Source organism: Hemiscyllium ocellatum, chromosome 11 (genome assembly GCF_020745735.1).
Source record: "Hemiscyllium ocellatum isolate sHemOce1 chromosome 11, sHemOce1.pat.X.cur, whole genome shotgun sequence".
NCBI classification, from domain to species: Eukaryota; Metazoa; Chordata; class Chondrichthyes; order Orectolobiformes; family Hemiscylliidae; genus Hemiscyllium; species Hemiscyllium ocellatum.
In genome coordinates, this window is record NC_083411.1 from 4123849 (window position 1) to 4144002 (window position 20154).

At 47.3% G+C, this 20154-nt stretch overlaps 1 protein-coding gene across 2 annotated transcripts in view; it reads right to left on the bottom strand.

The window, feature by feature from the left end:
* The window catches only part of mcf2a (MCF.2 cell line derived transforming sequence a), a 199047-nt gene that overhangs the window by 35741 nt on the left and 143152 nt on the right, over window positions 1–20154 (bottom strand). For both annotated transcript variants that reach the window (XM_060832397.1, XM_060832396.1), the window contains exons 15-21: window positions 12765–12853; window positions 10589–10655; window positions 8769–8884; window positions 8609–8678; window positions 8431–8523; window positions 4040–4132; window positions 1760–1885 (exon numbers count right to left, since the gene is read on the bottom strand). In XM_060832397.1, coding sequence (XP_060688380.1) covers window positions 1760–1885; window positions 4040–4132; window positions 8431–8523; window positions 8609–8678; window positions 8769–8884; window positions 10589–10655; window positions 12765–12853 — 654 coding nt within the window. The remainder of the gene's footprint in view (window positions 1–1759; window positions 1886–4039; window positions 4133–8430; window positions 8524–8608; window positions 8679–8768; window positions 8885–10588; window positions 10656–12764; window positions 12854–20154) is intronic.

Consider the following 20154-nt stretch of genomic DNA (forward strand, 5'->3'; position numbering starts at 1 on the left):
ACTGAAGCAGTCCATGTTCAACTGCAACAAGATCTGGACAATACCCAGACTTGGGATGACAAGTGACAAGTAACATTCATGTTATGCAAATGCCAGGCTATGACCATCACCAATAAGACACAATCTAATTATCACTCCTTGACATTCAATGGCATTATCATTGTCAAATCCCCCATGACCAACATCCTGGGGGTTACCATTGACCAGAAACTGAACTGGACTAGCCATATAACCATAATGCCTCCAAGAGCAGGTTCAAGGCTAGGAATCCTGCAGTGAGTAACTCACCTCCTGACTCCCCAAAGCTTGTCCACCATTGATAAGGCACAACTCAGGAGTGTGATGGAATACTCCCCACTTGCTCGGATGGGTGCAGCTCCAACAACACTCAAGGAGTTGACTGGCAGCACATCTCTCATCAACAGCATTATGGGTTTCCCTACCACCGTGGTTCATGGAAGTGGCTCAGCACCAACGTCTTGGGGGGAATAGCAATGGGGGAATTGACAAAAGAAAAATATTGGACCCTACAGAGAGATGAATGAACCACTCTCTAAATCTTGAGAGGCAGACATTCAGAAGTGAACTCAGATGAAAAGTCTTAGGTCGTAAGTACACCTTAAAGTCACTGAGATTTAAACAATCCTTGGATAAGCACATGGATAATGATGGGATCGTGTAAAGGTATGGGCTTAGATTAGTTCACAGGGCGGCGCAACATTGAGAGCTGAAGGGCCTGTTCTGTGCTGTATTGTTCTATGTTCTATGTTCTATGAATAAGGGCGTCGCTGGCTGGGCCAGCATTTATTGCTCATCCCTAATTACCCAGAGAGCAGTTCAGAGTCAACCACATCACTGTGGGTCTGAAGTCATGTGTATGCCCAGACTAGATAAAAATGGCAGTTCCCCTTCCCTAATATGGAGGTGCTGGTGTTGGACTGAGGTGAACAAGGTCAGAAGTCACATGACACCAGGTTATAGTCCAACAGGGTTTTCTTAAATCACAAGCTTTTAGAGTACTGCTCCTTTGTCAGGTGAAGTCCATCTTTTTCAGCTCTTACACCTGATGAAGGGGCAGTGCTCTGAAGGTTTGTGATTTCAAATTAACCTGTTGGACTATAACCATTTTTTGGGTCATGTGACCTCTGACCTTCTCTAATGGACGTCGGAGAACCAGGTGGATTTTTACAACAATCCAATACTTTGATAAGTCCTATCACTGAAAGCAGCTTTTAATTTGCTGGCTATGCTACCATATACAATCATCCACTGGAGGTGAATTAACAGAATGAGAAATAAGAAACAAAGACAGAAAATTGCTGGAAAAGCTCAGCTGGTCTGGTAGCATCTGTGGAGTGAAATCAGAGTTAACATTTCTGGTCGAGTGACCCTGCCTCAGAAACTGGGACTCGAGTTCTGAGGCAGGATCACTCGACTCAAAACATTAACGGATGTCTCTCCACAGAAGCTGCCAAACCTGTTGAGCTTTTCCAGCAATTTCTGTTTTTGTTTCTGGTTTCCAGCATTCGCAGTTCTTTTTAGTTTTTTTATTTTCAGGGAGAAATAAGCTGAGCAGGTAAATTACTTTGGCAGTTGGATTATAATGTTTAATTCAGTTGCAACCTTATCAACACCTTGTTTTGCACAGCCCTCAGTTTCCTTGGCAATGCAAGAGCTCAAAAATATTGGAATAAATGCATGTTTTTTCCTCATTAATTGATGTTTAGGGTCAGTTACTCCTTCATAAAGAGGTACTCACGTTATATCCTGTGATAGCAATCTGGTGCATGGAGTCATTCACTGACTTCAGTAAGTTCAACATAGCTGTGAGAGCTTCATGTAACTCCTGGGTTCCCTCACCATTACTGCTGAACCTCAATAATTCCTGCCAGGAGACAGTAATTTGCAAATTACGTCAGAGAAATACCTCATTAGCTCAAAGAGTTGCACTCGACAGCATCTTTCTGGATGGTTGGTGTTTCTATAAAAGAGCAGAGGATTATCTACGTTCACATGTCATCAGGGTTAAAACTGGGGACTAGCAACTTAACAAATGATGTTTTAAAACCAAGTACTGTGGAAGGAATTGCTGCACTTTTAAGAAAGGCTTGCTGAAACTCGTTGCGTGTGGTATTTACACAACTGCTTTGTTAAAGTGGTTGGGGGCTAGGGGATGATGTTTCTAGATGGTATGACACCACAGGAATGGATGTTGAGAGTGATTTGACAGGAAACAAGTAGCTGATTTGGTTTGTGCAATTGTGACCTATCATGGAAGCCACATTGCCTAATGAGAAATCGCTGATTGGTTCCGGGATTGCTGAACTGCTTGTGGGTATAAAGAGTACAGTGTGAAAGTCTTTGGATCACTGGAAGGGCAGATTGTGTGTGTGTGTGTGTGTGTGTGTGTGTTTGTGTGTGCATGCGTGTGTGTGTGTACGTGTGTGTGTGCATGTGTGTGTGTGTGTGTGTGTGGAAGAGAAAGCATCTGTGTGTGTGTGCGTGAGAGAGAGAGCATGTGTGTGTGTCTCTCTGTCTCTGCAGTAAAAGTCTCTTAAACATGGAGAAAGCAGTTTTCCTCTCTGACAGTTGCTATAAGCTTTGCCTTTAACCAGGAATGTAGAGACTTTGCAGTTTGTGCACCAATTGCTCGGTACCTCCTACAAAGCAGATCAGGAACCTGAGAAAGGAAAGTGAAGAGCAGCAAGTCCTGTCAAATCAAAACAAACATCCCAACAGACCCTGTGGACTATGGCTCCAGGCTGTTTTCATTTGATCCATGAAACCAACATTTTTTGTCTGTATCTGTGGGCATGTGTGGGCTGGGATTTTAAAAGGGGGTTAGCGTTGTAGCTAGCAGAGTGATATGTTGGATAATTTATAGCTGTTTATTTGCGATTAGAAGGTATTCATCAGTAATAGACAGTAGTTCTTATTAAGTACAGGAACATGTCCAACAGTAAAGCATTAGCAAAGGAAGAAGGGTGCTGTCCAGATGGAGAAATTAACTTAGCAACTTTTACTGTTTACTGAGACTTAGGCACAATTGCTAACAATGAAGAAACATACTTGTATGAAATTATTCTGTCCTCTTATTTATAACAGCATATAATGTAACAGTTTTACAAAATTTCAAATAAAAGTTGAGTGAATTAAGAGAAAAAAAGGTTAAAATAGTGGACAGCATAATTTACGTTAACTATTACAACAACCATGCTTTCATTTTCGAATCATGTGTATTTTTGAAGTTATATTTCAAAAAAGCATCCCTTTGTAGACAATGGAACGTAGCCACATTTTCACTTGATCTTGACTCTTGCTGAGAGTCTCCAAGGCTTTTGCAAAGAATGAGCTAAGTTGTGCACAGCAAGATCCCACAAACAGTCCTGAGGTGAGGAGTCATTGCTTTTTATATTGGCTGGTCTTGGTTGAGGGTGGAATGGTGGTTAGGGAGCTACAAAGCTCTCTGCCCTCCTTTGAAGAGTGTGCCTTCCTGGATAGTGTTCTGGACAGTGTGGCTAAAGCTGCTTTCCAGATGCAAACACTTTCAGCTAAAGGAAGTACACAGCCTCAGCAGATCCCAAAGCACTTCACAACCGAGAGATCACACTGCAAGGTCAATGACCTTTCATCAGAAATGGAAAGTGTGAACTTTCCAACTTCCTGGAACATTCCTGGTATCTTCCAGTTCTGACAGAGGGCTATTGACCTCACTGATGTTGACTGACCTCCTGAGTCTCTCTAGCATTTGTGTTTTTTTTATTTCAGCTCTCCAGCAATGTGCGGTGTTTAACCTTTGCATCTCTGGAAATGGATTATCCAGCTGTGTTCACAATGTTGTTTGTGGGAGTTTGATGTGTACCAACTGGTTGCTGCATTTCTTAAACTACCACAGCAACTCCCCTTCAGAAAGAAAAATACTTACCTGACTGGTAGAGCTGGAGGATGGGAAAGGTACTATAGAAATGTAAGTCTCAGAGCAGGGTGAACATGATCGTGGAGTCTGCTGTGGTTCTGCTACAACAGCTCAGTGACGTACCTTCAGTAATAGCTGGTACTTTGTTAACCGTTGGATGGGTTTCAGTAAGTATGAGTCCAGCCCAAGTTTATGGTCTAGTTTACGTTGACATTCCTGGTAAAGAGCAGACAAGTTAGGAAGAGACAATGGTATCAGCTCTGAAAAAAATACCAAGCAACTCTGAATCCGATCTAAATGGATCACTGAGAGGGAAGAATATAAGAAATGGGAGCTGGAATAGACCATTCAGCCCCTGAAGCTGCCCCTCCATGTCTGCTCTCCTGTTCCAACTCATTTTTCTCGCTCATTCCCCTCATCACTTGGTTCCCTGAGAGATCAGAACTTTCTATCATAGTCCAGAAGATCTTCAATGGTACAGCATGCAAAGCCCTCTGGGTTGGATAGTTCTAAAGATACATGAATCTCTGAATGAAGACATTTACATGTTCTCAAATCCTCTCAGGGAGTCCAGGAAAATACAGCTTTGACCACAATCAGATCAGCCATGATCTTATTAAATAGCAGAGGGAGCTCAAAAAGCCAAAGAGTCTGCTCCTTCTCCAAAACCCCCTGTTCTTATTGACCCTTATCCTGAGGCTCTGGGTGCTCCAGTTCCCTCCCACAGTCAAAGATGGGCAGGTTGGGTGGATTGGTCTTGCTAAAGTGCCCCATAGTCCCCAGGGATGTGCAGATTAGGGTGGATTACTCTGGGCTGGGGTAGGGGTATGGGTGTGGGTGGGATGCTCTTTGGAGGGTCAGTGGGCTGAATGGCCTGCTTCCACACTGTAGGGAGTCTATCAACCTGCCAGACATTATCTTATGGTGTGAGAATGGTATTTCCACTAGTTCCACTGGATTGTGTCAGGGATTGCACTCCTCTTGGTAATTCTTCTAACTGCTGAAGGTAATGAGTACTGCACAACAGGAAGCCTCTGGAAACCAGACTGGCAATCAGACTAGAAGGATTATGTTATGTTAGGTTCCACAGATCATGCTTTTTTCCTCTTTAATACTGAGAATCAAAGTCAAGATGATAGAAGGAATTGATTGGAGAGTTGGGAAGAATGTGTTTTTTCTGCTAACTGGTATGGGAGAGGCGATCTAGAATAAAGGGACACAGAGCATGCACAAAAGAGAATAAAAGGCTTGCATTCTATAAAGTGTAGGAACAGAAGTTGGCCATTCAGCCCTTCTTGTCTGCTTCACCCTTCAATGAGATCATGGCTGATCTGGTAATCCTCATCTTCACTTTCCCCTGCCTTTTCCCCATAATGCTTAGTTTCCTTCCTGATTAAAAATCTATCTGACTAAGCCTTGAATATATTTAATAACCCAGTTTTAAAAGTCCTCTGCAATTAAAAAAATCCACAGATTCATTTCCTTCGGAGAAGAAATTCCTTCTCATCTCTGTATTAAACGCCGGACCCCTAATTCTGAAAATATACCCTCAGGTTCTAGACTCTGTCAAAAGGGAAACAACCACTCCAGACCTAGCCTGTCAAGTCTCTAAGAATCTGGTATGTTCCGAAAAGGTTTGATCTCACTCTCTTAAACTTCAATGTCACCCTCGTCAATCTCTCCTCATAACACAGTACCTGGGATCAGCCCGGTGAACATTCTCCGGACTGCCTCCATGGTACAGTATCTTTCCTCAGATAAGGGGCCAAAAGCTATTCATAATATTCCATTCCGATAGATTCTTTTGGTATCAGATGTTACAAGGTAACATAAGAACCAGGGAAGCAAACCCCCACAAACAGCACTGTCCCTTTATTCTTCCATGGGATGTGAGTACTACTGGCTGGGCCAGCATTTGCCACCCATTCCTAATTGCCCTTGCGAAGGTGGCGGCCAGCTGCCTTTTTGAGATGCTGTCCTTAAGGAGGGCGTTCCAGGATTTTGACCCAGCAACACAGAAGGAACTGTGATATATTTCCAAGTCAGGATGGGGAGTGGCTTGGAGGGGAACTTGCAGGTGGAGGTGTTCCTGTGTATCTGCTGCCCTTGACCTTCTAGATGGTAAAGGTTGCACTGAGATTTGACCCATGACCCCACAAACTTCTGGATTACCACTGTCACCTTGGTAACATAAAGCTAGCAAGAGTCAGAAGTCCATCTCAGTCCACAGCTTCGAATTCCCACTGATGGCATCAAATGAATAGGTTACTGCCAATTACCTTAAACCTGTATCCTCTGCTTACAGACTCTTCTACCACTCAAAACTGTTTCCATCTATTTACTCAATCAAAACCCTTTCTGTTTTAAAATTGTTTTTTTTTTACCTTGCCTTCTAAATTGGTTTCTAAATTCTTGGAAGACCAGGGTCGGATTAGAACAAGTCAACATGGATTTAGCAAGGGGAGGTCGTGCCTGACAAACCTGTGAGAATTCTTTGAAGAGGTGACAAGTAGGTTATTACAAGATAATACATGGCTTGGAAAGGGTGGACACGAAGAAATTGTTTCCGTTAGGCGAGGAGACTAGGACTCTTGGACACAGCCTTTGAATTAGAGGGGGTCAATTCAGAACAGAAATGTGGAGACATTTCTTCAGCCAGAGGGTGGTGGGCCTGTGGAATTCATTGCCGCGGAGTGCAGTGGAGGCCGGGACGCTAAATATCTTCAAGGCAGAGATTGATAGATTCTTGATGTCACGATGAATTAAGGGCTACGGGGAGAATGCGGGTAAGTGGAGTTGAAATGCCCATCAGCCATGATTAAATGGCGGTGTGGACTCGATGGGCCGAATGGCCTTACTTCCACTCCTATGTCTTATAGTCTTATGCCCTGTTCTAACGAAGAAATCGCCAAATTCTCCACAGAACTGAAGTTCCCATTCCTCCAGCACGTTTCCAAAGCTTAAACATTCCTTCAAAATGATGGTGCCCAGAGTTGAACCCAGTACTCTGGCAAGGCCTGACCAGTCTAAGAGTGCTTTAAGGAACATCTCCAGGACACCCCCACACCAATCAACCCCACCTCCCCGTGGCCCAACATTTCAACTCACCCTCCCACTCTGCCGAGGACATGCAGGTCCTGGGCCTCCTTCACCGCCGCTCCCTCACCACCCAAAGCCTGGAGGAAGAATGCCTCATCTTCCGTCTCGGACACTTCAACCCCAGGGCATCAATGTGGACTTCACCAGTTTCTTCATTTCCCCTCCCCCCACCTTACCTCAGTTCCAACCTTCCAACTCAGCACTGTCCACATGACCTGTCCCATCTGCCAATCCCCCTTCCCACCTATCTGCTCCACCCTCCTCTCTGACCTCCATCCCCAACCCCATTCACCTATTGTAATCTTTGATACCTTCTCCCCAGCCCCACCTCCCACATTTATCTCTCCATTCTGGAGGCTTCCTGCCTCTATTCCTGATGAAGGGCTTTTGCCCGAAACATCGATTTTCCCGCTCCTCAGATGCAGCCTGACCTGCTGCGTTTTTCTAGCATCACTCTGATCTAAACCCCAATCTAAGAGTTTTCCATCATCTTTCAGCTTTTGCAGTTTGCCCCTGCATTGATGTAGTCAAGGTTCTAATTTGCTTATTATCTGAATGGGGATAGACTAGGAAAGGGCGGAGATGCAGTGAGACCTGGGTGTCCTTGTGCAGCCGTTGCTGAAAGTAAGCATGCAAAGACAGCAGGTGGTGAAGAAGGTAGACAGTATGATGGTCTTCATAGTGAGTACAGGAGCAGGGATGTCGTGCTGCAACTATATAGGGCCTTGGTGAGACCACACCTGGAGTAGTGTGCAGTTTGGGTCTCCTTATCTGAGGAAGGATGTCCTGGCGATGGAGGGAGTGCAGTGAAGGGTGACCAGACTGATTCCTGGGATGGCAGGACTGACATATGAAGAGAGACTGGATTGGTTAGGATTATATTCACAGAAGAATGAGGTGGTGGGGAATTCATAGAAACCTGTAAAATTCTAACAGGACTTGACAGGACACATGTGGGAAAGATGTTCTTCATGACTAGGGGGGCCAGAACCAGGGGTCAAGTCTAAGGATATGGGGTGGCCATTTAAGACTGAGAGAAAAGTCTATGCTCAGCGGAGAGTTGAGGCTACAGAGGGCAGTTGAGGCTAAAACATTGAATGTTTTCAAGAAGGAGTTAGGTATAGTTCTTTGGGATAATGGGATCAAAGGATATGGGGGAGAAAGCAGGAACAGGACACTGAGTTGGGTGGTGTGCCATGATCATATTAAATGGTGGAGCAGGCTCGAAGGGCTGAATGGCCTACTCCTGCTCCTGTTTTTTGTGTTTCATGAATAACTTTCTCAGCTTGTTCTATCACCTTCAAAGATTGATGCACAAAAAAGCCCCCATGTCTCCATATTCCTGCAGCCCTTAAAAACCCAACCATTTGATTCTTAATATCATTTTAGATCAACATTTTTGAAAAATCTATTACCTGAAAGAAGGGGCAGTCTGAGCACTGTCTCCAGAGATGTTCTGAGCGTGGCTTGTTCTGACAGTATTTCACATACATTTGGAAATTCTCCCTCTAAAGACCAGAGTGAGAAACACTGACATGAAGCCAACAGATGCAATTAATATAAATGTCAGTCTAAAGAGTAGAAAGTTCATACCCTCTGAAGGAAGCAGACTCCTACTTTCTCTGGCATCTCGATGCAGTTCTGAAGGTCATTAAGAAAAATCCTGGGGAAGATATGAGCTATTAATAAAGGCAACGTTCATCCAAAAACATCCACTGCAATCTGCAAAGGGTAAGGCACGTCTGATTTATACCTGCTGTGAAAATCATAGATCTCTGACATATTCCCAAACAATACCTCCTTCTTGTTCTCCAATAAGGAAGGCATGAGCGATATCATCATTGGATTGTCCATCTCCATTTTGTAACCCTATAAAAGTACAGGGAAAATCAACTTGAGCCAACGTACAGAGATAGGAAGCAGAGGTGGATTACATCAGCTCTATGGGTAAAAAATGAGGTCTGCAGATGCTGGAGATCACAGTTGAAAATGTATTGCTGGTTAAAGCACAGCAGGTCAGGCAGCATCCAAGGAATAGGAAATTCGACGTTTCGGGCATAAGCCCTTCATCAGGATTCCTGATGAAGGGCTTATGCCTGAAACGTTGAATTTCCTATTCCTTGGATGCTGCCTGACCTGCTGTGCTTTAACCAGCAACACATTTTCAACTACATCAGCTCTATCCAGACAATAACCACATTTTGCTTCAGTTATGACAACCCCAATTTGCCTTTGGAGGTCACACACTGGTTTCTGACACTCCTGGAAGCTGGTGGCTTTTGGTTTGGTAGCTGTTGTATTTTTGAGGAACGAATGGGGTTGATGAAGAAGTTGCACTCAAGTATTTGTCCAACCAACCTCAAGTTTGTACCCAAAGCACAGAGAATTCTCTCTCACTACCTTTGTTCTTTGAGAGATAATCTTCAGTCTCTGACTCCTGGTTTACCAACCAACGGCTCACAAAGACTGTCCACATCTCAATTAGCCCCCAGCACACCCTCTTCTTGCCTCAATAAAGTAACCACAATTTTATTGAGCCTTTCTTCATAAGCACAACCATAGTATCACGACTCACTGAGCCAGCATATTGGAAATAAAGCCCTCTATTCCCAGAGTCATCACAAAATTTAAAGGTTTTACGAGTATGCAAAGTTCACCAACTTCCCTGATTTTCAGATCCAGGTTGACAGAAAGCACAGACCAGGTTTCTGTAGTTACCAAGAATTACTATTTATTACAAGGTACACATTTACAAACTGTCAGATATAACTCTGACAATTCAAACTAATTCCCTCTTACATAAAACACACACACACCCACGCACGCATGCACACTTACACACGCGCGTGCTCCAACACACACTCACGGACACACACTCACGGACACATGGGTGTTTTGGGTGGTGGCAGAGACTGGGGAAAGCTGTTTAGTGGTTCCTGTTATGTTGAGATGGTTTCTGTGCTGATGGGAATGTTGCTCTGGCACTTCCCTTTTTCTGGAAGTTTTCACTGGCTTGCGGAAGGCACAGGATGGGGCTGCCTCAATGATAAAAGGCGCCTGGCTTTTACTGACTAAATGTCACAGCTCATAGCAACTGTTGAAAGAGAAGGCAGCTGAACATCTTCAGCTTTGAAGTTGCATGTATTGCTGAGCACAGAGAGATCTCCCATGATGGAGCTCTGAACCTTCTTTGTATCTTTCTCACAGCCACAAGCTGTTCAGAGACCTGAGAACCAATCACACATTTGTTGGCAGTCAGAAGACTTTGTCATTGGTAGCTAGTCACTGCAAACCAATCTGCTAAATGTTGCCAATCAACACAACCCTTCAGCTCCAGTTCACCTGCAGCCATTGCTGTAACCCACAGCTGCACAAATAATTTTCACAATGAGCATCGGGTGAGTTGCTTTGAATTTGTATATCAACTCTTGCAACACCTGGTTTTAGAAATATCTTTCCTCATTTCAGACCGTAATTACAAAATAACACAAAAGTAAAGATTGGTCTTTGCAAGTACAAACAACCTCATGTAGATGATCAAACTCAAAGCAGCAAGCTGGTTTGTGGTGTTACCTGTAGTACACTGCTCAGCTCCTCCACATACACACGCTCCGTCTCAATCAGCTCATTTATCACGTGCCTGCAAAAATAAGCATTAAAGTGACATGGCAACAGCTCATCAACATCAGCATGCATTTATATAGCACCTACAACACAAAGCAACATCCCAACATACCTCACAACTGTGTAAATTTCACATCGAGCCACATGATGAGGTGCAGGCCAAGGGTTCAATTGTTTGGTGAGATGGAGGGTGGGGTTCACACAGCAAATTAAAGGACAGGTACAGAAGACAGGAGAGGTACAGAAATGAAGAGGCTGCAGGAGAGAGAACTGCAGTTGCCAATAGTTCAGTTTTAAACTCTGGGACCAAAGGCAGCTCGGTTTGAAGGAACACGGAGATGCTGGCCATAATGTTGGGTGACAGCACAGGGAAATAGGGGGTTTGTGACCACAGAGGGATTTGAAAATAACAATATGAACTTTAATGTGTGAGTATTTCTGGACTAGGAGTCCCTACTGGTCAGAAAGCTTAGGGGTGATAAAGATGGTATAGGGTGGGAGTTATGACGCACATATCAGGGTTTCTGAGGAGTACGGGTTTCAACAGGATGGAAGATGGGAGGCTAGAAGTAACAGAAGGTATAGATACACATCCTTCTACTCTTAGGGACATTCAACTTTGTTTTTAACACCAAAACAATGGGTCTATGACTTACATCTCCCTCAACGCTTATCACTAATTTATATCATTTCACTACATTCTTCCTTTCTGTTTTCACCTGACTGAGTTAAGGTGAGAGATTTCTGAGCAGTGACTGAATCCTTTATCAAATGTAATGCTAAAACATTCCCATGTCCAGCCCTCTCTCACCTAGTCAGCTGTAGTCTAGCACACTTCAGTCAGTTCATCAGGCATGTTACTCTTTGGATAGACTCGTTTTAGATAACAGAAGGTTGTGATTTCAAATCTAACCCGAGATTTAAGGAAGAAAATACAGGATGCAACACCCAGCACTAACAAAGTGCTGCACTGTTGAAGGGTCATTACTGCGGTAGCCCCCAGCTGTCAGAGGGTCAGTGCTGAGTGAGTGCTGCACTGTCGGAGGGTCAGTGCTGAGGGACTGCAGCACTGTCGGAGGGTCAGTGCTGAGGGAGTGCAGCACTGTCGGAGGGTTAGTGCTGAGGGAGTGCAGCACTGTTGGAGGGTCAGTGCTGAGGGAGTGCAGCACTGTCGGAGGGTCAGTGCTGAGGGAGTGCTACACTGTCGGAGGGTCAGTGCTGAGGGAGTGCCGCACTGTCAGAGGGTCAGTGCTGAGGGAGTGCCACACTGTCAGAGGGTCAGTGCTGAGGGAGTGCCACACTGTCGGAGGGTCAGTGCTGAGGGAGTGCAGCACTGTTGGAGGTGTAATTTTTTTATTTCATAAAACCAAGGCCTCTTAGGTGATGGCTAAATATGCCCCACTAAATTTCACGCAAGATAAATGATTTCTAATTAGCGCCGCAGCCAATCTTATAACAATAAAAAGAGATTATCCGTCAGTACCTGATTGCTCCTAGTTTGCTTATTGACTTGCACATGTTGTGACAGAGAGTACACTTTAAAGGGAAACGTATGTTCTTCCTGCACACTGACCCAGACAGGACTCACTGTCTCATACTGCATCTGTAATTCTCATAAACCAGCAGAAACACGCTGGAGGTGACAATAACCCCTACTTGACCCACAGACACAATTATTCCTGTCTTCTACACCATGTCATCGATATATTCATGAAACAAAAATGATAATAGAAGTTGTGAAGCAGGGATTCATTTCCAAGCTGTTGAGTATTTAGTTGTGTGGTGAATTCAGTTTATCTCTATGTGTTATAATGAAAGGTTAAAGATATGCCTGGAAAACATAAATTATAATAAGTGTTTATATCTGAAGTATAAGTACAAATAGGAAACAGTGAAACAGCCTTACAGTAAAATTCATTTCCAATTTCCATTGAATCATTCAGGAGCAAAATATATAACTGTTGATTGATCCAGTATCGACTGTTTTACATGATCATCCAAAATCAAAACGATCCCAATGAATTCTATTGTGATTAGCAGGATCAGCAAATAGTAACGTAAAACATTAAACACTGTGTAACTTAAAAAGTACTAAGACCAGATTGCAATTTTGTAAGTCTCTCACCCTTTTAGGATTTCCACGCTGTCATCACTTTCGGAATTTAGGGAGTACAATGCATTTCTTGTTTGACTGATTTCATGCATAACCTCAATCTGGGTGTGGGGAGATAAATAAAAATTGGATCAAACTCCTGTGCAAATATTCCTCTTTATGTTACCTTCTCTGATGTATCACACTCCAATTCTCCTGATTGACAGGGGCTTTTCTGATTACATCGTGATCGTGTCTATCACAGAGAAGAACAGAGTTTCATTCCAAATCTTTAGTGAGGAAGCAACTGTTTCAAACTCTGAGCTGTCCCACACTGACTCAATGGAGCAACCACTCCACGACAGCACCCCACAGCAAAAGTCCATTCCTGAACAGCTTCTATCCTTCCTGGTGTCTGGAAAGGACCAAGTCACAGAATGGACATCCCTTTCCAACTCCCCATGTCCTCTCCACAATGCTGACCGACAGTGAGCCTAATTTTAAACCTCTCTCTGAGGGAACAGAAACTGAAAACTGGAATTGAAGGATCGACTGGGCTTCAGAAGAACTGGGATCTCATTGAAACATACAAAATCCTATGGGGCGGGACAGGTACAGCAACATAGAACGTTACAGTGCAGTACAGGCCCTTCGGCCTTCGATGTTGCGCCGACCTGTCATACCAATCTGAAGCCCATCGAACCTACACGATTCCACGTATGTCCATATACTTGTCCAATGACGACTTAAATGTACTTAAAGAATGTTCCTGTTGGGGAAGTCCAGAACTAGGGGTCATAATCTAAGAATAATGGGTAAGCCATTCAGGACTGAGATGAAGAAGAATTTCTTCACTCAGAGAGTTGTGAACCTGTGGAATTCTCTCCCACAGGATGCTGGGGCCAGTTCATTAGATATATTCAAGAGGGAGCAGCAAGTGGTCCTTGCAGCTAATGGGAAAAAGTAGAGAGTAGGGATAAAAGGATACTTCTTACAGCCAGTGACTAGTGGTGTTCCAAAGGCTCAGTGTTGGGACCACAACTTTTCATTTGTACATTAATGATTTGGATGAAGGAACTGAGGGCGTTCTGGCTATGTTTGCAGATGATGCAAAGAGAGATGGAGGGACAGATGGCATTGAGGAGGCAGGTAGGCTGCAGAAGGGTACCCGCCCTCGATCTATTTATAGCCAACTGCCGCCGCGACATTAACCCACTCAACCTGTCCACCCCTCTTACCCACTCCAACCTCTCACCCTCAGAACGTGCAGCCCTCCACTCCCTCCGCTCCAATCCCAACCTCACCAACAAACCAGCAGACAAGGGAGGCGCGGTAGTAGTTTGGCGCACTGACCTTAATACCGCTGAGGCCAAACGCCAACTCGCGGACGCCTCCTCTTATCGCCCCCTCGACCATGATCCCACCTCCCACCACCAAACCATCATCTCCCAGACCATCCATAACCTCATCACCTCCGGGGATCTCCCATCCACCGCCTCCAACCTCATAGTCCCACAACCCCGCACCGCCCGTTTCTACCTCCTGCCCAAAATCCACAAACCTGACTGCCATGGCCGACCCATTGTCTCAGCCTGCTCCTGCCCCACCGAATTCATCTCCGCGTACCTCGACACGGTTCTGTCCCCTTTAGTCCAAGAACTCCCCACCTACGTTCGGGACACCACCCACGCCCTCCACCTCCTCCAGGATTTTTGCTTCCCCGGTCCCCAACGCCTTATTTTCACGATGGACATCCAGTCCCTGTACACCTCCATCCCCCATCACGAAGGACTCAAAGCCCTCCGCTTCTTCCTTTCCCCCCGCACCAACCAGTACCCTTCCACTGACACCCTCCTTCGACTGACTGAACTGGTCCTCACGCTGAATAACTTCTCTTTTCAATCCTCCCATTTCCTCCAAACTAAAGGAGTTGCCATGGCCACCCGCATGGGCCCCAGCTATGCCTGTCTCTTCGTAGAATATGTGGAACAGTCCATCTTCCGCAACTACACTGGCACCACCCCCCACCTTTTCCTCCGCTACATCGATGACTGTATCGGCGCTGCCTCGTGCTCCCACGAGGAGGTTGAACAGTTCATCAACTTTACTAACACCTTCCATCCCGACCTCAAATTCACCTGGACTGTCTCAGACTCCTGCCTCCCCTTCCTAGACCTTTCCATTTCTATCTCAGGCGACCGACTCAACACAGTCTTCTACTATAAACTGACTGACTCCCACAGCTACCTGGACTACACCTCCTCCCACCCTGCCCCCTGTAAAAACCCCATCCCATATTCCCAATTCCTTCGTCTCCGCCGCATCTGCTCCCAGGAGGACCAGTTCCAACACCGCACAGCCCAGATGGCCTCCTTCTTCAAGGACCGCAGATTCCCCCCAGACGTGATCGACGATGCCCTCCACCGCATCTCCTCCACTTCCCGCTCCTCCGCCCTTGAGCCCCGCTCCTCCAACCGCCACCAAGACAGAACCCCACTGGTTCTCACCTACACCCCACCAACCTCCGTATACAACGTATCATCCGCCGCCATTTCCGCCACCTCCAAACGGACCCCACCACTAGGGATATATTTCCGTCCCCTTCCCTATCAGCGTTCCGCAAAGACCACTCCCTTCGTGACTCCCTCGTCAGGTCCACACCCCCCACCAAGCCAACCTCCACTCCCGGCACCTTCCCCTGCAACCGCAGGAAATGTAAAACTTGCGCCCACACCTCCTCCCTCACTTCCCTCCAAGGCCCCAAGGGATCCTTCCATATCCGCCACAAGTTCACCTGTACCTCCACACACATCATCTATAGCATCGGCTGCACCCGATGTGGCCTCCTCTACATTGGGGAGACGGGCCGCTTACTTGCGGAACGCTTCAGAGAACACCTCAGGGACGCCCGGACCAACCAACCCAACCACCCCGTGGCTCAATACTTTAACTCTCCCCCCCACTCCACCGAGGACATGCAGGTCCTTGGATTTCTCCACCGGCAAAACATAACAACACGACGGTTGGAGGAAGAGCGCCTCATCTTCTGCCTGGGAACCCTTCCAACCACAAGGGATGAACTCAGATTTCTCCAGTTTCCTCATTTCCCCTCCCCCCACCTCATCTCAGTCGGTTCCCTCAACTCAGCACCGCCCTCCTAACCTGCAATCTTCTTCCTGACCTCTCCGCCCCCACCCCACTCCGGCCTATCACCCTCACCTTGACCTCCTTCCACCTATCATATCTCCATCGCCCCTCCCCCAAGTCCCTCCTCCCTACCTTTTATCTTAGACTGCCTGGCACCCTCTCCTCATTCCTGATGAAGGGCTTATGCCCGAAACGTCGAATTTCCTGTTCCTTGGATGCTGCCTGACCTGCTGTGCTTTAACCAGCAACACATTTTCAACTGCAGAAGGATTTGGACAGGTTTGGAGAATGTGAAAGTGAGGTCATGCACTTTGGTAGGATGAATATTCAGAAAGCTGAAGTAAAAAGGGACTTAGGATTCATAGTTCAGTATTGTCTCAAGGTAAACTTGCAGGTTGACTCAGTAGTTAGGAAGGCAAACACAATGTTGGCAATTATTTCCAGAGGAGTAGAATATAAAAGCAGGGATTATTTCTGAGGTTTTATAAAGCTCTGGTCAGATCATATTTAGAATCCTGAGAGCAATTTTTGACCTCATACTTGAGGAAGATGTACTGGCCCTGGAGCGGGTCCAGAGGAGATTAACGAGAATGATCCCAGGGTGAAAGGCTTAACAGATGAGGAACATTTGAGGACTTTGGATCTATGCTCAATGGAGCTTAGAAGAATGAGGGGGGAATCTAATTGAAACTTACAGAAAAGCCTGGACAGTGTGGACATTGGGAAGATGTTTCCATTGATAGGAGAGACTAGGACCTGAGGGCACATCCTTATAGTAAAGGGAAGACCCTTTTGAACAGAGATAAGGAGAAATGCCTTCAGGCAGAGAGTGGTGAATCTGTGGAATTCATTGCCACAGAAGGTTGTGGAGGCTAGGTCTTGGTGAATATTTAAAACAGAGATAGGTAAAAAATGAGGTCTGCAGATGCTGGAGATCACAGCTGCAAATGTGTTGCTGGTCAAAGCACAGCAGGTTAGGCAGCATCTCAGGAATAGAGAATTCGACGTTTCGAGCATAAGCCCTTCATCAGGAATAAGAGAGAGAGAGCCAAGCCGGCTGAGATAAAAGGTAGGGAGGAGGGACTAGGGGGAGGGGCGATGGAGGTGGGATAGGTGGAAGGAGGTCAAGGTGAGGGTGATAGGCCGGAGTGGGGTGGGGGCGGAGAGGTCAGGAAGAGGATTGCAGGTTAGGAGGGCGGTGCTGAGTTGAGGGAACCGACTGAGACAAGGTGGGGGGAGGGGAAATGAGGAAGCTGGAGAAATCTGAATTCATACCTTGTGGTTGGAGGGTTCCCAGGCGGAAGATGAGGCGCTCCTCCTCCAGCCGTCGTGTAGTTGTGTTCTGCCGGTGGAGGAGTCCAAGGACCTGCATGTCCTCGGTGGAGTGGGAGGGGGAGTTAAAGTGTTGAGCCACGGGGTGATTGGGTTGGTTGGTTCGGGCGGCCCAGAGGTGTTCTCTGAAGCGTTCCGCAAGTAAGCGGCCTGTCTCACCAATATAGAGGAGGCCACATCGGGTGCAGCGGATGCAATAGATGATGTGTGTGGAGGTACAGGTGAACTTGTGGCGGATATGGAAGGATCCCTTGGGGCCTTGGAGGGAAGTGAGTGTGGAGGTGTGGGCGCAAGTTTTACATTTCCTGCGGTTGCAGGGGAAGGTGCCGGGGGTGGAGGTTGGGTTGGTGGGGGGTGTGGATCTGACAAGGGAGTCACGAAGGGAGTGGTCCTTGCGGAACGCTGATAGGGGAGGGGAGGGAAATATATCCTTGGTGGTGGGGTCCGTTTGGAGGTGGCGGAAATGGCGGCGGATAATACGTTGTATGCGCAGGTTGGTGGGGTGGTAGGTGAGAACCAGTGGGGTTCTGTCTTGGTGGCGGTTGGAGGAGCGGGGCTCAAGGGCGGAGGAGCGGGAAGTGGAGGAGATGCGGTGGAGGGCATCGTCGATCACGTCTGGGGGGAATCTGCGGTCCTTGAAGAAGGAGGCCATCTGGGTTGTGCGGTGTTGGAATTGGTCCTCCTGGGAGCAGATGCGGCGGAGACGAAGGAATTGGGAATATGGGATGGCGTTTTTACAGGGGGCAGGGTGGGAGGAGGTGTAGTCCAGGTAGCTGTGGGAGTCAGTCGGTTTATAATAGATGTCTGTGTTGAGTCGGTCGCCCGAGATAGAAATGGAAAGGTCTAGGAAGGGGAGGGAGGAGTCTGAGACAGTCCAGGTGAATTTCAGGTCGGGATGGAAGGTGTTAGTAAAGTTGATGAACTGTTCAACCTCCTCGTGGGAGCACGAGGCAGCGCCGATACAGTCATCGATGTAGCGGAGGAAAAGGTGGGGGGTGGTGCCAGTGTAGTTGCGGAAGATGGACTGTTCCACATATCCTACAAAGAGGCAGGCATAGCTGGGGCCCATGCGGGTGCCCATGGCAACTCCTTTAGTTTGGAGGAAGTGGGAGGATTGAAAAGAGAAGTTATTCAGGGTGAGGACCAGTTCAGTCAGTCGAAGGAGGGTGTCAGTGGAAGGGTACTGGTTAGTGCGGCGGGAAAGGAAGAAGCGGAGGGCTTTGAGTCCTTCGTGATGGGGGATGGAGGTGTACAGGGACTGGATGTCCATAGTGAAAATAAGGCGTTGGGGACCGGGGAAGCGAAAATCCTGGAGGAGGTGGAGGGCGTGGGTGGTGTCCCGAACGTAGGTGGGGAGTTCTTGGACTAAAGGGGACAGGACCGTGTCGAGGTATTGGGAGATGAGTTCGGTGGGGCAGGAGCAGGCTGAGACAATGGGTCGGCCGGGGCAGGCAGGTTTGTGGATTTTGGGCAGGAGGTAGAAACGGGCGGTGCGGGGTTGTGGGACTATGAGGTTGGAGGCGGTGGATGGGAGATCCCCTGAGGTGATGAGGTCCTGGATGGTCTGTGAGATGATGGTTTGGTGGTGGGAGGTGGGGTCGTGGTCAAGGGGGCGATAAGAGGAGGCGTCCGCGAGCTGGCGTTTGGCTTCAGCGGTGTACAGGTCAGTGCGCCAAACTACCACCGCGCCTCCCTTGTCTGCGGGTTTGATGGTGAGGTTGGGATTGGAGCGGAGGGAGTGGAGGGCTGCACGTTCTGAGGGTGAGAGGTTGGAGTGGGTGAGAGGGGTGGACAGGTTGAGTCGGTTGATGTCACGGCGGCAGTTGGCTATAAAGAGGTCGAGGGCGGGTAGGAGGCCTGCACGGGGTGTCCAGGTGGATGGGGTGTGTTGGAGGCGGGAGAAGGGGTCGTCAGAGGGTGGGCGGGAATCTTGGTTGTGAAAGTAGGCACGGAGGCGAAGGCGGCGGAAGAATTGTTCAATATCTCGCCGCGTGTTGAACTCATTAATCCGAGGGCGTAGGGGAACGAAGGTGAGGCCCCTGCTGAGGACTGATCTTTCATCCTCAGAGAGGGGGAGATCTGGAGGGATGGTGAAAATCCGGCAAGGCTGGGAGCTAGGACCTGGTGTGGGACTGGAGCTGGAGCTGGAGCTGGGGGCGGGGACAGAGATCGAAGTAGGGGCGGAGTTAGACGTGGTGACGTTGCTCGACGTGGGGGCGGGGTCATGCGTCGTGACGGAAATAAGCGTGGGGGCGGGGTTACGACAGAGATAGGTAGGCTGCTGAAAACCAAAAGAACTGCGGGGACTGGAAATCAGAAACAAAAGCAGAAATTGATGAAAAAGCTCAGCAGGTCTGGCAGCATTGTAGAGAGAATTCAGAGTTAACATTTCGGGTCCAGTGACCCTTCCTACGAACTGACAAATGGTTCTTGATTGTGAAGTGGACCAAGGGTCACAGGGAGAAAGTGGGAGAATGGGTTGAGAAACGTATCAGCCATAATAGGTTGGGCAGCCTGATGGGCCAAGTGGCCCAATTTCTGCTCCAATGTCTCATGGTCTTATGGATCGAGGGATATGGAGAGAATGCGAGCGAAGGACACTGAGATTGCATGACCAGCAATGATCATATTGAATGGTGGAGCAGGCTCGAAGGGCCGAAAGGCCTACTCCAGCTCCTATTTTTAATGTTTAAGGATTGGATGATGATGGAAGACCAGCACTTCCCACCTCACACTTTTGTGCCTTATCTCAGATTTTGATGCATCTAACAGCAGTGAAGAATATTCACTTCCAAAGCTGTAATCCAGCTCAATTCAGTCCTCAGACCATTCAAGCCAAACACAATGATGGCCCACCAAACTGATGAATAGAACTCTGATTGGATGAATCTCACACTGCTACTTTTGGTCCATCCTCTTGGAGTTCCATGTTGGGAGGGTGATG